General features: G+C 45.7%; 1 protein-coding gene across 5 annotated transcripts in view; it reads left to right on the forward strand.

The window, feature by feature from the left end:
• HIPK2 (homeodomain interacting protein kinase 2) overlaps nucleotides 1–15,461 on the forward strand; it is a 170,242-nt gene that overhangs the window by 123,937 nt on the left and 30,844 nt on the right. For 4 of the 5 annotated variants that reach the window (XM_035127475.2, XM_035127476.2, XM_035127474.2 and 1 more), the window contains exons 7-10: nucleotides 1,941–2,103; nucleotides 3,297–3,519; nucleotides 8,517–8,638; nucleotides 15,208–15,350. In XM_035127475.2, the coding sequence (XP_034983366.1) occupies nucleotides 1,941–2,103; nucleotides 3,297–3,519; nucleotides 8,517–8,638; nucleotides 15,208–15,350 (651 nt within the window). The remainder of the gene's footprint in view (nucleotides 1–1,940; nucleotides 2,104–3,296; nucleotides 3,520–8,516; nucleotides 8,639–15,207; nucleotides 15,351–15,461) is intronic. The other variant, XM_060279919.1, reaches the window with a different exon arrangement.

Here is a 15,461-nt window from a genome sequence, read left to right on the forward strand (position 1 = left end):
AAGTCAGTAGCATGTTGGACGCCTTCCAACCTGGCGTGCTCTGGTCCATGGGGTCACGAAGAGTCGGACACGACTAAACGACTAAACAACAATTCCCTTCCAAGAGCTACAGTTCTCAGAGTTATTGAACAATCAGTCCCTCTTCACAGGGAACTCTGGGAATTATCCCTCTGTGAGGGAAATATATGGATCTCCTTACAACTCTCAGCACCCTTAACAAACTGCAATTCCCAGAATATTTTGTGGGGAAGCCGTGGCTGTTTAAAGTAGTTTAATAAGAACTCTAAATGTAGGGTGTGAATGTGGCCAGAGTTGCTGAGGGAAGTCATGGAAAACCTTTCTTTCCTGAGGGTGGAGAGCACTTCTGAAAATGGCAGCCGCAAGCCTTATTAACACACTTCTGTAATGTGAAGCGCAACTTGCCTGCTGCTGTGATGTCATGGCGTTTTGCATTTGCTTGCCCTTGCCCCACATCATTTGGCTACGAGCTCCATTTTTATACCACAAGACAAGATAAGCTGTATTAAACATGACAGAGGCCAGGAGGGCGGCAAGACACGGGACTCTTACTTTCAACAGCAGCTGGGTGTTTTCAAGTAACCTGTAGTTACACACTAAGAGGTGTTTGAATGAGCATTTGTCAGGAGCTATTGATCTCTCTGGAATCTTGCCCCAAATTGGGAAGCTGGGCTTATTGACCCCAGAGAATATATTTCTTGCAGTAGAGCTGCTTTGCACAGACTGAGGGAGTGTGCTCATGCGTGGCATCCAAACTGTTGTAAAGTTGCATTCCTTTTTATTTTATTTGATCCTTACAAATGAAGGGGCAGAAAATTGTAAGGAGTGTCCATTGAGTCTGCTTGTTACAGGGATCGCATGAGTAGCCGAGACTCAGCTTTGGAACTGCTCTCTGTAGTGTGTTTCGGAGCGGGGGCTTCTCCTGTTCCTACCATTCCTAGAATATTTAAACTTGCTGAGGTTTTGTTTCAGGGCTGGAGCAATTTTAAGGATTGAGGACAACAAGCAACAATGTAAACTACACAGAAAATAGGCTATGATTTGCAACTGATCACGATGTTTGCTTCATTGATAGTACAGTGGTACCTCAGGTTAAGTACTTAATTGGTTCCGGAAGTCCGTACCTAACCTGAAGTGTACTTAACCTGAAGCAAACTTTCCCATTGAAAGTAATGGAAAGTGGATTAATCTGTTCCAGATGATGAAAAACACCCCCTAAAACAGCAATTTAACACGAATTTTACTGTCTTAACGAGATCATTGATCCATAAAATAAAGGCAATTATCAACATACTGTACTATAAAATATATAAGAGAGTATTTTAGATGAAAAAAATTAACATTTACAGTATAGTACAGTACAGTGGTACCTCGGGTTAAGTACTTAATTGGTTCCGGGGTGCCATTCGGACCCCAAAAAGTACTTAATCCAAGCGGCGATAGAGCGCGTGAAGCACTGATAGAGCGCTTCTGCACATGCGTGAAGTGTGCAGATCGCTTCTGCGCATGTGCGAAGCGCGCGGCAGAACTTGGAAGTAAGCACTTCTGGGTCCGCGGAATTCTTAAATTGAAAGTATTCAAACTGAAGCGTACTTAACCCGAGGTATGACTGTAAAGATCCATTGTGATGGTTTTGAGCCTTGGAACACACCAGTGTTACAGCCTTGTTTCTGTTTTGTAACAGTAGCTTCCGTAGTTGCCCTCAAACAATCCCGGGAACTGTAGTGTGGCAAGTTTGATAGGGTTGGGAATACTAGCTGCCTCTTGCCACTCCTGTGCCAGAACTGCAGTTCTATTATTTCCTAGAAAGAAGTCATGTCTACCAAACAATTTCAGTTTGTGGTGTGTGTACAACAGTGGTGAAATGGGAAGTACTCTTTTGGCTTTCTTGCTTCTTCATGCCCTCTCTTTCTCATAAACAGTGTCAAGTCCTGTTTCCAGAACATGGAGATCTGCAAGCGGCGGGTGAACATGTACGATACCGTGAATCAGAGCAAGACCCCATTCATCACTCACGTGGCCCCAAGCACATCAACCAACCTTACCATGACCTTCAACAACCAGCTCAATTCAGTTCATAACCAGGTGAGGGGAACCATTATAATGTAGTCTCTCTCTCTCTCTCTCTCTCTCTCTCTCTCTCTCTCTGTGTGTGTGTGTGTGTGTGTGTGTGTGTGTGTGCAGGCTTGACCAACTCTCTTTGATACTTTTCCACACACAAAGACTTCACCAAATTCTTGATAAACTCTTATCAGTGGAAAGGGATCTGTATATTCCCCACTCTGCGTGATCACAAGATTTTGGCATTTGGTGCAAAATCTTTTTTAAAAAATCTGGTATCCAGGCAGCGCCATATGTGTCAGAGGGCAGAAACACCAAAAATTCTCCCAGTATCTAGTAACTGCATATGCCTGCAAATATCCTACTGTCACCCACGCCTAATATAAGGCCCTTACAGAGTCACGTAATGCACAAGCCTCATTCAGAAAGTGGAAAACAGCCAGTGTGCCCAGCAGGTAACTCGTCAAAGTGAGCCAAGCCACTAACTGCGGATCAAGTCATTCACACACATTACAGGATTAAGGAATTAAACACACAAAAATATCTAGCAATTTTCCAGTCTTCCTTTTCATAGGCAGAAACATATACCCACCATTCTGTACCTGCATGACAACAATGCACTTACCCTCCTGCATTCTTTCTCATATACGGACACGCAAGAAATGCAGGCTGCATTCTTTTGCCCTATTACACAAGATGAAGTCTTAATGAACGTAGTGGTACTTTGTTCAGAGTAGACGTATCTAGAATTGGACTGGTAGACCCTTCCCTTCCCCCACAAAAACACACACACACATTTCAGGGGATGCTGGCTGTGACACATTCCTGACCTTGATGCTACCGGCTGCTTTTGGGGGGCTGTAGGCTCAGTGCTCCCAAGTTGTTGCTGTTGCTGTTGTTGTATTCTGGTCATTTCTCAATCATGAGCGGAACAGTGGTGCATGCAATGGCTAAAGAAAAGTCTTCATCCTTACACATCCTTAGCTTCCACCTTTTTACTTGTACCTTCATCCCCTCTTTCTGCTGCCCTTCTTTATGTTGCTCGCCTTTCCTTTTTGCAACTTGTTGGCTTGCCTTACTTATATTACCTTCCATTATTATTATTATTATTATTATTATTATTATTATTATTATTATTATTATTAGCTTTTTTCCCAACATTGCCATCTCCTTCATATTATGTTTTTATTTCATTTTAAATCCCACCACTCCTTTAGGCCACCACCCTGGCTCCCACCTCCACCACCAGTGCCACTATTTCCTTAGCCAACCCTGAAGTCTCCATACTAAACTACCAATCTGCACTCTACCAGCCCTCGGCAGCCTCCATGGCCGCGGTGGCCCAGAGGAGCGTCCCCCTGCAGACGGGGACGGCGCAGATATGTGCTCGCCCCGACCCCTTCCAGCAAGCCCTCATCGTGTGTCCTCCAGGCTTCCAAGGTAAGAGACGCGGCTTATCTGCTACAAACCTGCCATTCCCTTGTCTCATTCGAAGCGTTTCTGCTTATCCGGCCAGTGCATTTCTCTGGGATGCTCCTAGCGTTGACAAAGGAGATATGTTTGGCAGGCAGAAACGAGAAACGAAACCCAAGTAGAACTTAAGAAGAACCTGCTAGCCAAGACCAAAGACCCATCTAGTCCAGTTGCCCGGATGCCCATGGGAAACCCACAAGCAGGACCAGAGGACAAGAGCTCTCTCCCCTCCTGTGCCTTCCAGCAACTGGCGTTCAGAAGCATCCCTGCCTCTGACTCTGGAGGCAGCATCATCCAGGGAGGGACCACTGTTCAGAAGAAGAGTGCCTGTGTTGCATTTAGGGCAGCCCAGGCTGAGTCCTTAGGAGCTCCAGTAAAAAGATGGAAAGGCCTCTTCCTGAGACCTTGAGGAGCCACAGGCAAGCAGGGTAGTTAATCTTGGGCTAGACAGATTAGCCAGTCTGACCTGGTATTGTCTGAACTGGAGCTTCATAGCGGAGTATTTGAGTACAGTGGTACCTTGGTTCTCAAACTTAATCCATTCTGCGGGTCCTCCCAAAACCATTCAAAAACCAAGGCTCAGCTTCCGATTGGCTGCAGGACCTTCCTGCACTCAAGCGGAAGCCGCGGCGGACGTTCGGCTTCCGAAAAACATTCGCAAACCAGAACACTTCTGGGTTCGCGGCATTCGGGAGCTGATTTGTTCGACAACTAAGCCGTTCAGGACGCAAGGTACCACTATATATTAATAATACTCAAGAAGTCTGTGGGAGACAAAATGTATCTCCTGAAGCGGTAGAAATGCCGTCGGTGAAAGCCACACAGAGCATATTGCAGTAGTTTAGTAGCTGGAGTGCTATGCGGCTTGGGTTAAAGTAATGCTTGGTTGACTGCCAACCTGGTCTGCTTGGTGCCCTTATGGGTATGGTGTCTGAAATGAGTCTCTATTGGAATGTTAACTAACTCCGTTTTCATGGCTAGTAACGCTACTGAGAAATAATCCCCCTGCAGATAATTTCATAGATTCAGCCTGGGCATTGGTTCTGAAAAGCTTATAGTGCTGCTGTTGCTGCTAAGCTATTCTTTGTCCCCATTAGGGGAAGCCACGTGCATTTTTGGCAGACCCATAAAGGAGCAGAATAACTGCCTATTTCCTCAGGTCAGGAGCTTGGATGAGAGCTTAGACTGGAGGCCTACATAAGAGCTGGGAGTTCTTCCATTCCTGGCTTTCAGTCAGGCCCTGATTCCAGTAGATATTTTAACTGGCCACTTCTTAAGCCCGTGCCTGTCTCACCGTACCTTCTGCTCCTGTGTTCCTGGGAGAAAGGGTGGGTGGGTGTGCACATGAGAAATGTCTAAGGACCTAGGTAGTTGGTGTGGGGGCCTCTAGTCCTGGGAAAAGGGATGTCCAGATTCGATGGCTCCTTCGGATCATGGGCAAGGTGTAGCTCTTCTGGAGGGCTCTGCTCCTCTTGCCCCTCACCTGAGGAATGGGATTGGGGCAGGATTGAAACCCTGCAAGTTCCAGGACTAAGCCATCAGGTTAGAAAAGCATGACTCAGTAAATCCAAGCTTTGCCTAAGACGGAAAATCCCCCTGACCCATCAGTATAGCGGCATGCAATGCTTTGCTGTGTGGTGCGATCCTGACCTATGGCAGATGAGTTGAACAAGGGTGCAGGTTGATGTGCATGGGTTGGGTTGCAATGCACTACGGCCATGGTCAGTTTTTGGGGAGGGACGTTACTTGGTGGGATTAGGGACAGGGAAACTGAAGAAAAGACCAATTTCTTCTACCCAGGAGCTGTCCCTGCCTTCGCACACATCTGGGTTCTGCTGCCGTCTGGCAGCCTGTGCTGCTGCCACCTGGCTCCTTTTCTCTCTCTCTCTGTCTCATTTTTATCCAAAGATATTAAAGTTCTTTGCAGATATTGATGTCTCGGCGCACTGCTGTGCAGCAGACGTTTTATCCTTTTTATGCGGGGTTAAAATAACATAAAAGAGCTTGAGGGTGAAATCCTGAAAAGTCCCCTGAGTCTTATTTACAAAAGCTACAAAGGGCATTTTGACTATTTTGGGCAAATTTTTATCCTCAATTATTTCTTCAGCTCAAAAGGCAGGACGGCAGAAAGGATGACAGGCTGCTGGAGTCTTAATTTCTCCCCTTGTGTGTAGCAACAGGCAGCGCTTCCTCTGGAGATGGAGATGTCTCTTTTTCAGCTGTGGCATCCAGCCAGCCTGTATTGGGGGAAGCTATTGGGAAGTGGCACCAAAATAGATGTATTGACTCCGCTTAATTTCTACTCCACCCCATCCCAATGGCTCAAGGACAGTAGCAACCATTCAAAGCAATGCAAAACATAAACAGATAAAAAAACACAGGCACAGAATTTATTCTCTTTTTCAGAAGGGAATGGAAACGCGCCTTCTTTTTTGCTGTTCTTTGTGCCTTGTTTTGCTGTTGTTGTTTTTCTTATCCAGGCCCTGTGTCTTGAATGTCCCGGTGTTGCTGTTTGGGGTTAGAACTCCCTTCCTGTCGATTTTTTGGCTTTTTAAAAGTTTTAATTGTTTAAATTTGTGTTAGCATTTACACTGAAGCTAGCTGGCCTCTTCAGAATGTGATGGGAAGCTCAGTGAATCACTTGGCTTTTCCTCTGTTACCGTCACAACCACCTGGCTTTCCTCTGTTGCTGTCATTGCGGTTTCAGGGTTGACCGTCAGTGGTTCCTATATCACAGTTAAAGATCAACCAAGAGAGTTTGAATGCTCACAAAGTATTTCGATATCATTTGACTCTGTTATATCCTTATCGCTATGCTCTTTTCAGCCTTCTGAATGTAGCATATTTGCTCTGAATTGGCAGGCCCTTATTTCTGTCACCTGACGCAGGTGGCGCTGCGGGTTAAACCGCAGAGCCTAGGGCTTGCTGATCAGAAGGTCGGCGGTTCGAATCCCTGCGACGGGGTGAGCTCCCGTGCTCGGTCCCAGCTCCTGCCAACCTAGCAGTTCGAAAGCACGTCAAAGTGCAAGTAGATAAATAGGGACCGCTACAGCGGCAAGGTAAATGGCATTTCCGTGTGCTGCTCTGGTTCGCCAGAATAGGCTTAGTCATGCTGGCCACATGACCTGGAAGCTGTACGCCGGCTCCCTCGGTCAATAATGCGAGATGAGCGTGCAACCCCAGAGTCGGTCATGACTGGACCTAATGGTCAGGGGTCCCTTTACCTTTACCATTTCTGTTTATTTAATTTTAATTTATCACAGGGATTTATACCTCACCCTCCAACAGCTTCCCAGGGTGACTAACAAAAAGTTAAAACCACTAAGCCTTTGTAAGGTTGGGTATGACTTTTTATGAGCATATGGTGTATGAAATGTGTTATTGCGTATATTAAATTCCAATAAGGCAGATTAAAACAGCAACATTAAAACAATCAGCAGAAGTAGCATAAAAGGAGTCTGCAGATGTAAAAGCAGCATAAAATTAATTCACAGTGGATTTTAAGCAGTCCAGGAAAAGAAGAACGCGTTTCCTTGGCTCCCAAAAGATGTCAAGGCAGGCGCAAGGCAAGTTTCCCTGGGGAGAGCATTCCACAGTAAGGGTGCCACCACCAAGCAGAAACCGTCGGTCCTTCCTCAAATGGTGAGGGAAGTCAAAAAGGATCTGGGTTGAAGAGCCTCCTTTATTGGATTGAGGTATAGTCTACATTCACAGGATTGTAGAGCCTGATTTTCAGAGATGCTAAAAACGGGCCTAGTGGGTCCAGCTTTGCTTATCATTGACTAGGCCACAACTGGAATTGAATGCTCTATCTAGGTTGGCATATTATTATAACCGTGTATAGACATTGCGGAGAATTCTGTGGAGAGCAATAAGGTGGAATAAAACAAAGGAGAAACTCCTTCCTGCCTAAGAAAAAGCTAGCTAGTGGAAAATCAAATTTCTCCTGAAATAAATTGATAGATCTGAGCTATGGTGGTGATGATCCTAGAATTACAGTTTTGGGCTTTATGAAATCTAAAGCTAGTAATTTCCTTTCTAATGATTATTTGCCTGAGGTACTGCTGGAAATAGCAGAGCCTGCCTAAAAAAAAAAGGCCTAGTGGGGTGAATGTGGTAATCTTTTTCTTCCTTGTATTTGTAGCACCCATATATTAATCTATGTGGAGGGTCTGTGGGCCCTATGATTGGGTGGGGAAGCCTTCTATTTCAATTCTTTTACTGTATGCATGTTTAGTGAAATACATTACTGTAAGGGGGAAGGCTTACAGAGAACAGCCTCCCCTCATCAGGAGCAGCCCGTCTCCGAGCAGCCACAAGAGGGAAGGGTCTGATGGGCAGAGCCAGGAAACGGAAAGGGAGTGCCAGCCCTCTAGCAACATCCAAGAGCCCTTGCTCCATAGGCAGGGAGAGAGGGAGGGAGAAAGAGGGGACAGGAGTCAGTCAGTCCGCAGGCCATTCCCCCGACACCGGAATTGAGGAGGCGGAGAAAAGGGAAACGCTTCACAGTTCCGAGGCTTTTATGTTGGTCTAAAACGCGACGATCGCCGAATCTGATTCGGAGTGAGCAGACATGAAACCGCTACACTGTAAATAATGTGCACTAATAAAAGCATCTGAAAGACAAGCAGGTAGAGGGTCGTTACTCAAGAGTAGCCACAACAACCCTGACAATTACGTTGACCTGTGCTTCTGTATGTGCTTTGTATTTCTATTTGTATTGAATCGTTCTGGCCTATGGTTCTGAGTGATAACAGTTTATTCACCAAAGAAAAACAGGAGTAATCTACTTCGGCCAGCGCATGGAATGTGAGAAGAGACAAGTTCAAATGGCAGGTTTGGGTCACTCTTAAATCCATCTGGCCAGAGAGGAGAGTTGCTCAGGAGAGTTTAAGATGTTTTTTCCCCCTAGAAAAGCAACTGATGATGGCTAACACTTTTTATCTTTTATTTTCATTGCACAGGGTTACAGACATCCCCTTCAAAGCATGCTGGGTATTCAGTCCGGATGGAGAATGCTGTTCCAATAGTCACTCAGGCTCCTGGGGCTCAGCCCCTTCAGATCCAGCCAGGACTTTTAGCACAGGTAAATTTTAATAGAATCGTAGAATTGTTTAAGGGACCCCGAGGTTCATCTGGTGCAACCCCCTGCAATGCAGGGATCTCAACTAGATTGTACATGATAGGTGGCCACCCAACCTCTGCTTAAAAACCTCCAAGGAAGGAGAGCCCACCATCTTTTGAGGAAGTCCGTCCCACTGTCAAACAGCTCTTACTGTAAGCTGTCAGCCATAATGCAAAGAAATGGATGCAGAGAGCAACTATTTTTCAGTTTATTAATTAGGAGAGTACCACTTCTGTGTGGGTGCTAATTTGGATTTTGACTATTAAAGGGTTCGTGATTCTGCAGGTATTTTTTACTCACCAGCTTTTAATTCCCTAGAGTCTCTCACTAATGCAGATTCCCCAAAGCTGTCACTCTTGACCCCCTGGGATCAGGGTGAATAGAAACCCAGGGGTCAGACAAAGGTCAAAAAGGGCTAGGGGTGGGAAATAAATTTACGAAGTACAGTGTGAATACTTTAATTAAAAACTTATGAGTGTGAGACATAAAATAAAAGGCATAGGAAAATACAGGGAGCACCTTCCTTGACAGTGAAGAACATCTGCATTTAATAAGATGATTCCACAACACATCGGTATTTCCTTTTTTTCACATTTAATGATTCCTACTCATAGTGATTGCTGATTTAAAAATGTTGATTATATATTGATATTTCTTGACCTTGTTTCATTTAGATTCCTATGAATTTGGGCTGGAGTCAATGACAAATTTGTATATTCATTAAGTGGTTTATGAACTCAGTCTAATGGCGCCTGAGAACACCATGCAGTTTCACAGAATTTGCTATCTCTCCATTTTTAAAAATCCACTTGTCCCAAAGACAAAAAAAAAGACAGTGAGGATGAACGATCTGTTCTACATCTTCTCTTCATTATGTTAGGGAAATAAAGTCTAAATATTAATTGAAGTGATGGACACGAGTCAGGGAGCTGTTGCAGGTGAGCTGTGCGTAAGCGAGCTGATTTGCTAGCTCGGCAGAGGCTCCTTTTATTAGCACAATATGCACACGTGTAGGAACAGTCTGACCTTTAGTGCTTTTACATCATGAGCTGACAAATATGTTTCCTCTGATATTTGCGAGACCTGCTCCACAAAGTCATGTTCCTACCAAGTGCAAAGTGAGCCATGCTTTTCTGAAAGGAGGCAAAGGTCACAGACAGGGCAGGGCAGACTACTAAGAAAGCCAAAGAGGGAGACCAAGGGCATGACGTTCAGACGGTCGCGGCTTGCCTAGGGGTGGAGGTGTGCCTCACTCCCGGTGATCAAGCCGCGGCCTATCTGCGGGCGGAGGTGTGCCTCACGCCCGGTGGTCATTGCTTCAATTAATAATGACATCACCGAACATGGTGCACTAGGAATAGAGCAGAGGTCATTTTAGGTCAGGTGCACCAAAGGCCTGACTCTTTATAAGGCAGCTCCATCAGGGTGGGGGGCATTCAACCACAGCTGCCAAACACTTAGGCTATGCTGCCAGACACTTAGGCTGCATACACACCTTACATTTAAAGCACACCAAAGAATCCCAAGGATTATAGTTTACCTTTCACAGAGCTACAGTTCCCAGCATCCCTAGCCAACTATAGTTCCCAGGATTCTTTGGGGAAAGCCATGTGCTTTAAATGTAGCAGTGCGTATGCAGCCTTGGGGACCATTATATGAGCCCCCTTGTATTCCAGACTAATTCAATTTGAATCAGTGCGCCAGAGCGAATGTCGTTGTCTATGCCAGAGCATTCCAGCGTTCTCAGGCATCAGCAGACTCCAAAATCCTGCCAAAGTGTTGCCTTGCCTGGATAGCATTCCAGTGAGTGTTAGTTCAGTCCTTTTCCTTTTGCCTGCTGCCAGCCCAGCTTATCTGGGAAAGGCAGTATGGAAAAGAACTTGAAGCTTGCCTGATTTCCTTTTCATTAACTAAGTGTTGCCTCCTGTTCCCATGAAGAGTCTTTGTTAAGCAGCTGCCTCTTTGACATGAATGAAGTCCACCTCCATGAAAAGCACACCATCCTTTTCCAAGTGGTACACTCGAGGGGAAGGGGGGGGGATGGCAGGATGGACAGACAGACCCACCCATCTCATTTAAAAATAAAATAAATGGGAGCAATTCAAAAGGATGAACAAGAAAGAAGGAGGGTTTGTTTCCTCCCAAAGCTAAAAGAAAGTTAGTGAATTTTGCAAATGTAAATATGTAAAATATTTGGACAGAAGCACTGTGTGAAATGGTCTGGCTGTGAGCATGTACAGTTTCAAAACTCAGACCCCCAAACGTATTCCAGACTTCTCAGTTGGCCTTAGTACAACTGGCAATCCCAGCAGACAGACTCAAAACACGGGGCTGATCCAAACACTAAGGCAGTAGTGGTGACTGTCCACTTGCACCACTTAAACAGTGGCTAAAGATTGAAGCATGAGCGCAGCCTGGGATTTTTACATTCTGCAGGAGCAAAAAAAAACGAATAAAAAAACAAATCCTGCACTTTCATAAAGGGCCACTCCCATAATTAGTTGTGACAGGTGACAGAAAGTTTGTACAGCAACGTTGTACAACAACATCTGATGAGCCATAGGTTCCCCACCCTGAACTTTTTGAACGAAACAGGTAGTCCCAAGCAAGGATCTAGAGTTTCAAAACATCACTGCAATAAACAATTAATATAGAGGGTCAAAGGAATAAATTCCACGTAACGCATGAAACTGTCGGGGAACAGCCAGCCTCAACCTGGTTCCTTCCAGGTGTTTTGGACTTCAACTTCCATCAACCCTGGCCAGCATGGCCAATGTTCAGGAAAGATGGGAATTTTGGGCCAAAATATCTGAAGGGGCACCAAGTTGGGGGAAGGGCTTTCAGCCCACAGGCTGTGACTTAAGCCCTCACAGCTCTCAATTTAGAAACTGACCTCTTTGAAGAACATTTCTGGGTTGCCACCTTCTTTCCTAGCTTGAGATGCTGTGCATTTAAGAGCTACATAACAAACAATAATTCAAAAGGTGCTGCTGTCCCCCAGTGTAAAAATGTCACTAGGTAGAAAGCTGTGCCTGTTGAGTTTTTGGCACGTGGCTTTTCCTCTCCGACAGGAGGGTGGAAATAGCAACCCTGCTTTAAGGTCCTGATACTGTGAAATATTTACGTCCAACATCACTGGAAGGGTAAGGGTGATGGGCTGAAGCTGGTATATTATCTTCAGAGATGTTGATTGCAGGAAATGTGATATGCAAGTCAGATGAAGTGTGCTGCATGCAACTCCTGGAGCAGGTGGTGAAAAATCAGTCATCGCATCCAATCTTTTAGGATTTGTTTTTACCCACATGAGGCAACTATATCAGTTTGCCTGACTGTACAGGTGAGAGACAGGCTCTGGTTGCACTCTTTGTAAGCATAGCTGCAGCTTCTTAAAGAAGTCTGACCTATTAAGGTAGGACCCCCCCATGATTCCTGGTCAGGGCTTGTCCTTTTGGTGGGGAGGGGAATCAGATTTTTGCATTAGATAACCAGAATTTCTTCCTTAAAAATTGGAAAAGAAATGCAAGTGTGTACACACACACACACACACACACACACACACAGAGAGAGAGAGAGAGAGAGAGAGAGAGAGAGAGAGAGAGAGAGAGATTGCAAAATCTGGGTTTTTTTCATGATGATGTAGGCCAGGCAACCCCAAACTTCGGCCCTCCATATGTTTTGGACTACAATTGCCATCATCCCTGACCACTGGTCCTCTTAGCTAGGGATCATGGGAGTTGTAGGCCAAAACATCTGGAGGACCGCAGTTTGGGGGTGCCTGATGTAGGCTAATGCCAGCTCAGTACATTTGGCCAGTCACAGATGGTATGGTAAGGCAGAGACACTTACCTGACCTCCCAGCAGGTGAATCATGGCTACTTAACAAGTAGGGGAGGAATGAGGTGGTAGGGAGGGCAGCGTAATGCAAAACACACCAGCAGCAGTGCCAGCTTCATTCAGCCAGTGTGTTTGAACGTTGTGGACCTCACTGCTGCTTCACCCCTCCTGGTAAGTAGCAGCAGCTCACCTGCCAGGAGGTCAGGTAAACATCTGCACCCTACCATGCTGCCCACAATGGCATTTTGCTGCCAGAGGCAGAGCAGCCAATGCCTCTCCTCCCTGTGAGGATGCTTAGTACCCAAGACCAGCCAAGTTATGTTGGTACTTTGAGAGAGAAAGTCGCTTGTCAGTAAAAGCATAATAATAAAAACAAATGAATAACAATGTGCTACCCTTTCATGATGCCTGGAGTCAGCTCCCCGAGGTGGTCACCGTACTTTGCCTAATGTTAGGGCTGACCATTGGATAGAAACACATAGGCAGCCATGCAGACTATGCACCTGGGTGAGGACCGTGTGGCCCTCTAAATGTTGTTGAACTCCCATCACCCTAAGCCAGCAAACTCAAGGGCCAGGGCTGATGGGAGTTGTAGTCTAATAACATTCAAAGGGCCACAGGTTCCCTATGTCTGCTCTACATATTCACTCAGAAGCAAGTCCTGCTGATTTTAAGGGAAGCTGACTTCCAGATAGGGTTGCCAGACTCAATAGAGGACAGGACTTCTGTGCCTTTAATTGCCCTGCTCTCTTTTGAGTCTGGAAACCTTAAAGAGAAACCAACAGACCCTTTTTTTAATTTCCAAGCAAAGGGTCTGCTGGTTTCTCTTTAAAGTTTCCGGACTCAAAAGAGAGCAGGGCAATTAAAGGCACAGAAGTCCTGTCCTCTATTGAGTCTGGCAACACTACTTCCAGGTCAGTGTGCGTAGGATCAGGCCGAACCCAGTGGGGCTAATTCCTGAGTAAGCATGCATAGGATCAAGTCTTTATGTGGCTATCTGAGGACAAAATCAGTGCTTAGCCATGGAAATGGATGGTGCCCCAGTCAAACCAGTGGTCTGGATTCTCCCAGTTAACCTTTTTCCATGCAAATGCTAGGGGGAAAGCCTACTCCCAATTCTTGAACGCCTGAAACAAATTATTTATTATTTTTGAGCGTAAAATCCAAAGTGCTTTTGTGCAGAATTTAGGCCTTCGGAGTGTTGAGTGCTCACAGCTGTGGGTGTTAAGCTGCCACCCTTGGTTTCCAGGAGCAAGCAAATCTTTTAGCACATGCATTTCTTAAATCTGTTCTCAGAAAGGATTAAGTTGCCCTGCCGTGTCATGCAGGGGGAATCTGAATGTGACCTACTTGTAAAATATAATATGACTCCAAAATTGAGTCATTTGAGCAAGATGACACTTGTGCATGTCTTAGGTGACCGTCTGTGCAGAATTATGCTTACATGGCAGTGCGGCTGCTCACATGGAACAGGCCTTGCCACTGCCTAGCAAGACAGGAGTGCCTGGGGTGCTATGGTCCATGGGGTCACGAAGAGTCGGACACGACTAAACGACTAAACAACAACAACAACAGCACCAGTTTAGAAAATACCAAAAGAAAAGAGGACTTCCCACCAGTTTGATGGAATTTTACTATATATTACTGTACTTTAAAAGTCCCCACAGCATTTTTTTTGTCACTGATGTCAAATGGCGCATGGTATTGGTTGGCATCCATCTGGCTTGGGAGACAATGGAAGTGTGCGCCTTCCGGGGGCGAAGTCAAACTGTAACATCTCAAATATCCCGCTCAAGAGTCTGCGCCTATGCAAGATAACTTGATCACTCAGGAGTGATCCACGGTCAGAGGCAGTAATGCTTCTGAATACCAGTTGCTGGAAACCACAGGAGGGGAGAGTGCCGTTGTGCTTGAGGGTTTGCCACGGGCATCTGAGCTGCCACCGTGAGAACAGGGTGTTGGGCTAGATGGGCCCTTGGCCTGATCCAGCAGGCTTTTCTTATGTTATTGTAGCCTGGTCCTGTGCACAATTTCTTTGGATCCAGCTCCCTTTGAACTCAGTTAGACTTCTGAGTCAAGGTGTATGGCTTCCTGTGTAAGCCTGCTAGGGTGAATAGCTGCAATTTTGTGTGCACACTTACCTGGGAGTAAGTCCTATTGGGTTCAGTGAAGCATATTCTCTAGTAAGTGTGCATGTGAAATCCAGTGCCGTATATACTTTCCCAAACGTAAGCCCCATTGAACACAGTCTTTAAGGTCGGAGTGCAACCCTAAACACCCTTTGCGGCCTGATTCTGTGCTAACTAAGTTCAATAGAGCTTACTTCCAAAGTACGTCTGCTTAGCATTGCAGCCCCTACAAGAGAGTAAGTCCTATTGCCTAGGATTATGCTGCTTCCACTGCAACAGATAAGAAATGTGCATTTGTACTTAAGCTTTTAATACCAGCAATTTTGTCTTCACAGCTGTCTTTGAAAAGACCTTGGTTTAAAGTTGGGTTGACGTCCTCTCGACTTTATACCATGCTGCTCTTTGCCTTGTCCAAGCTACGCTTGTTGCCTTTGAATTAGTTACAGTACATGGGATTTTTCCCCCTGCCAACTTATATTGAATCTGTTCTGTGCGGTATAGTTTGTAACATGCTTCTAAAAAAAAGTACGGGTTGGCACTGAATTTTGTGATCGTTCTGTTCTACAGCAAGCCTGGCCTAGCGGTACTCAGCAGATCCTGCTCCCCCCAGCTTGGCAACAGCTGACTGGGGTAGCCGCCCACACCTCAGTCCAGCATGCAGCTGTAATTCCGGAGACCATGGCAGGAACCCAGCCCCTGGCAGATTGGAGGTAAACAGGAAAGAGAACTTGTGTCTTGTCTGTAAGGTACCAACTTTGTGAGAGCCTCAGTATCTGTGATCCCATCTTCATTGCATAATGGCTCCATGAGCTAAGCACGTA

The sequence above is a fragment of the Zootoca vivipara genome, chromosome 10, assembly GCF_963506605.1.
Source record: "Zootoca vivipara chromosome 10, rZooViv1.1, whole genome shotgun sequence".
NCBI classification, from domain to species: Eukaryota; Metazoa; Chordata; class Lepidosauria; order Squamata; family Lacertidae; genus Zootoca; species Zootoca vivipara.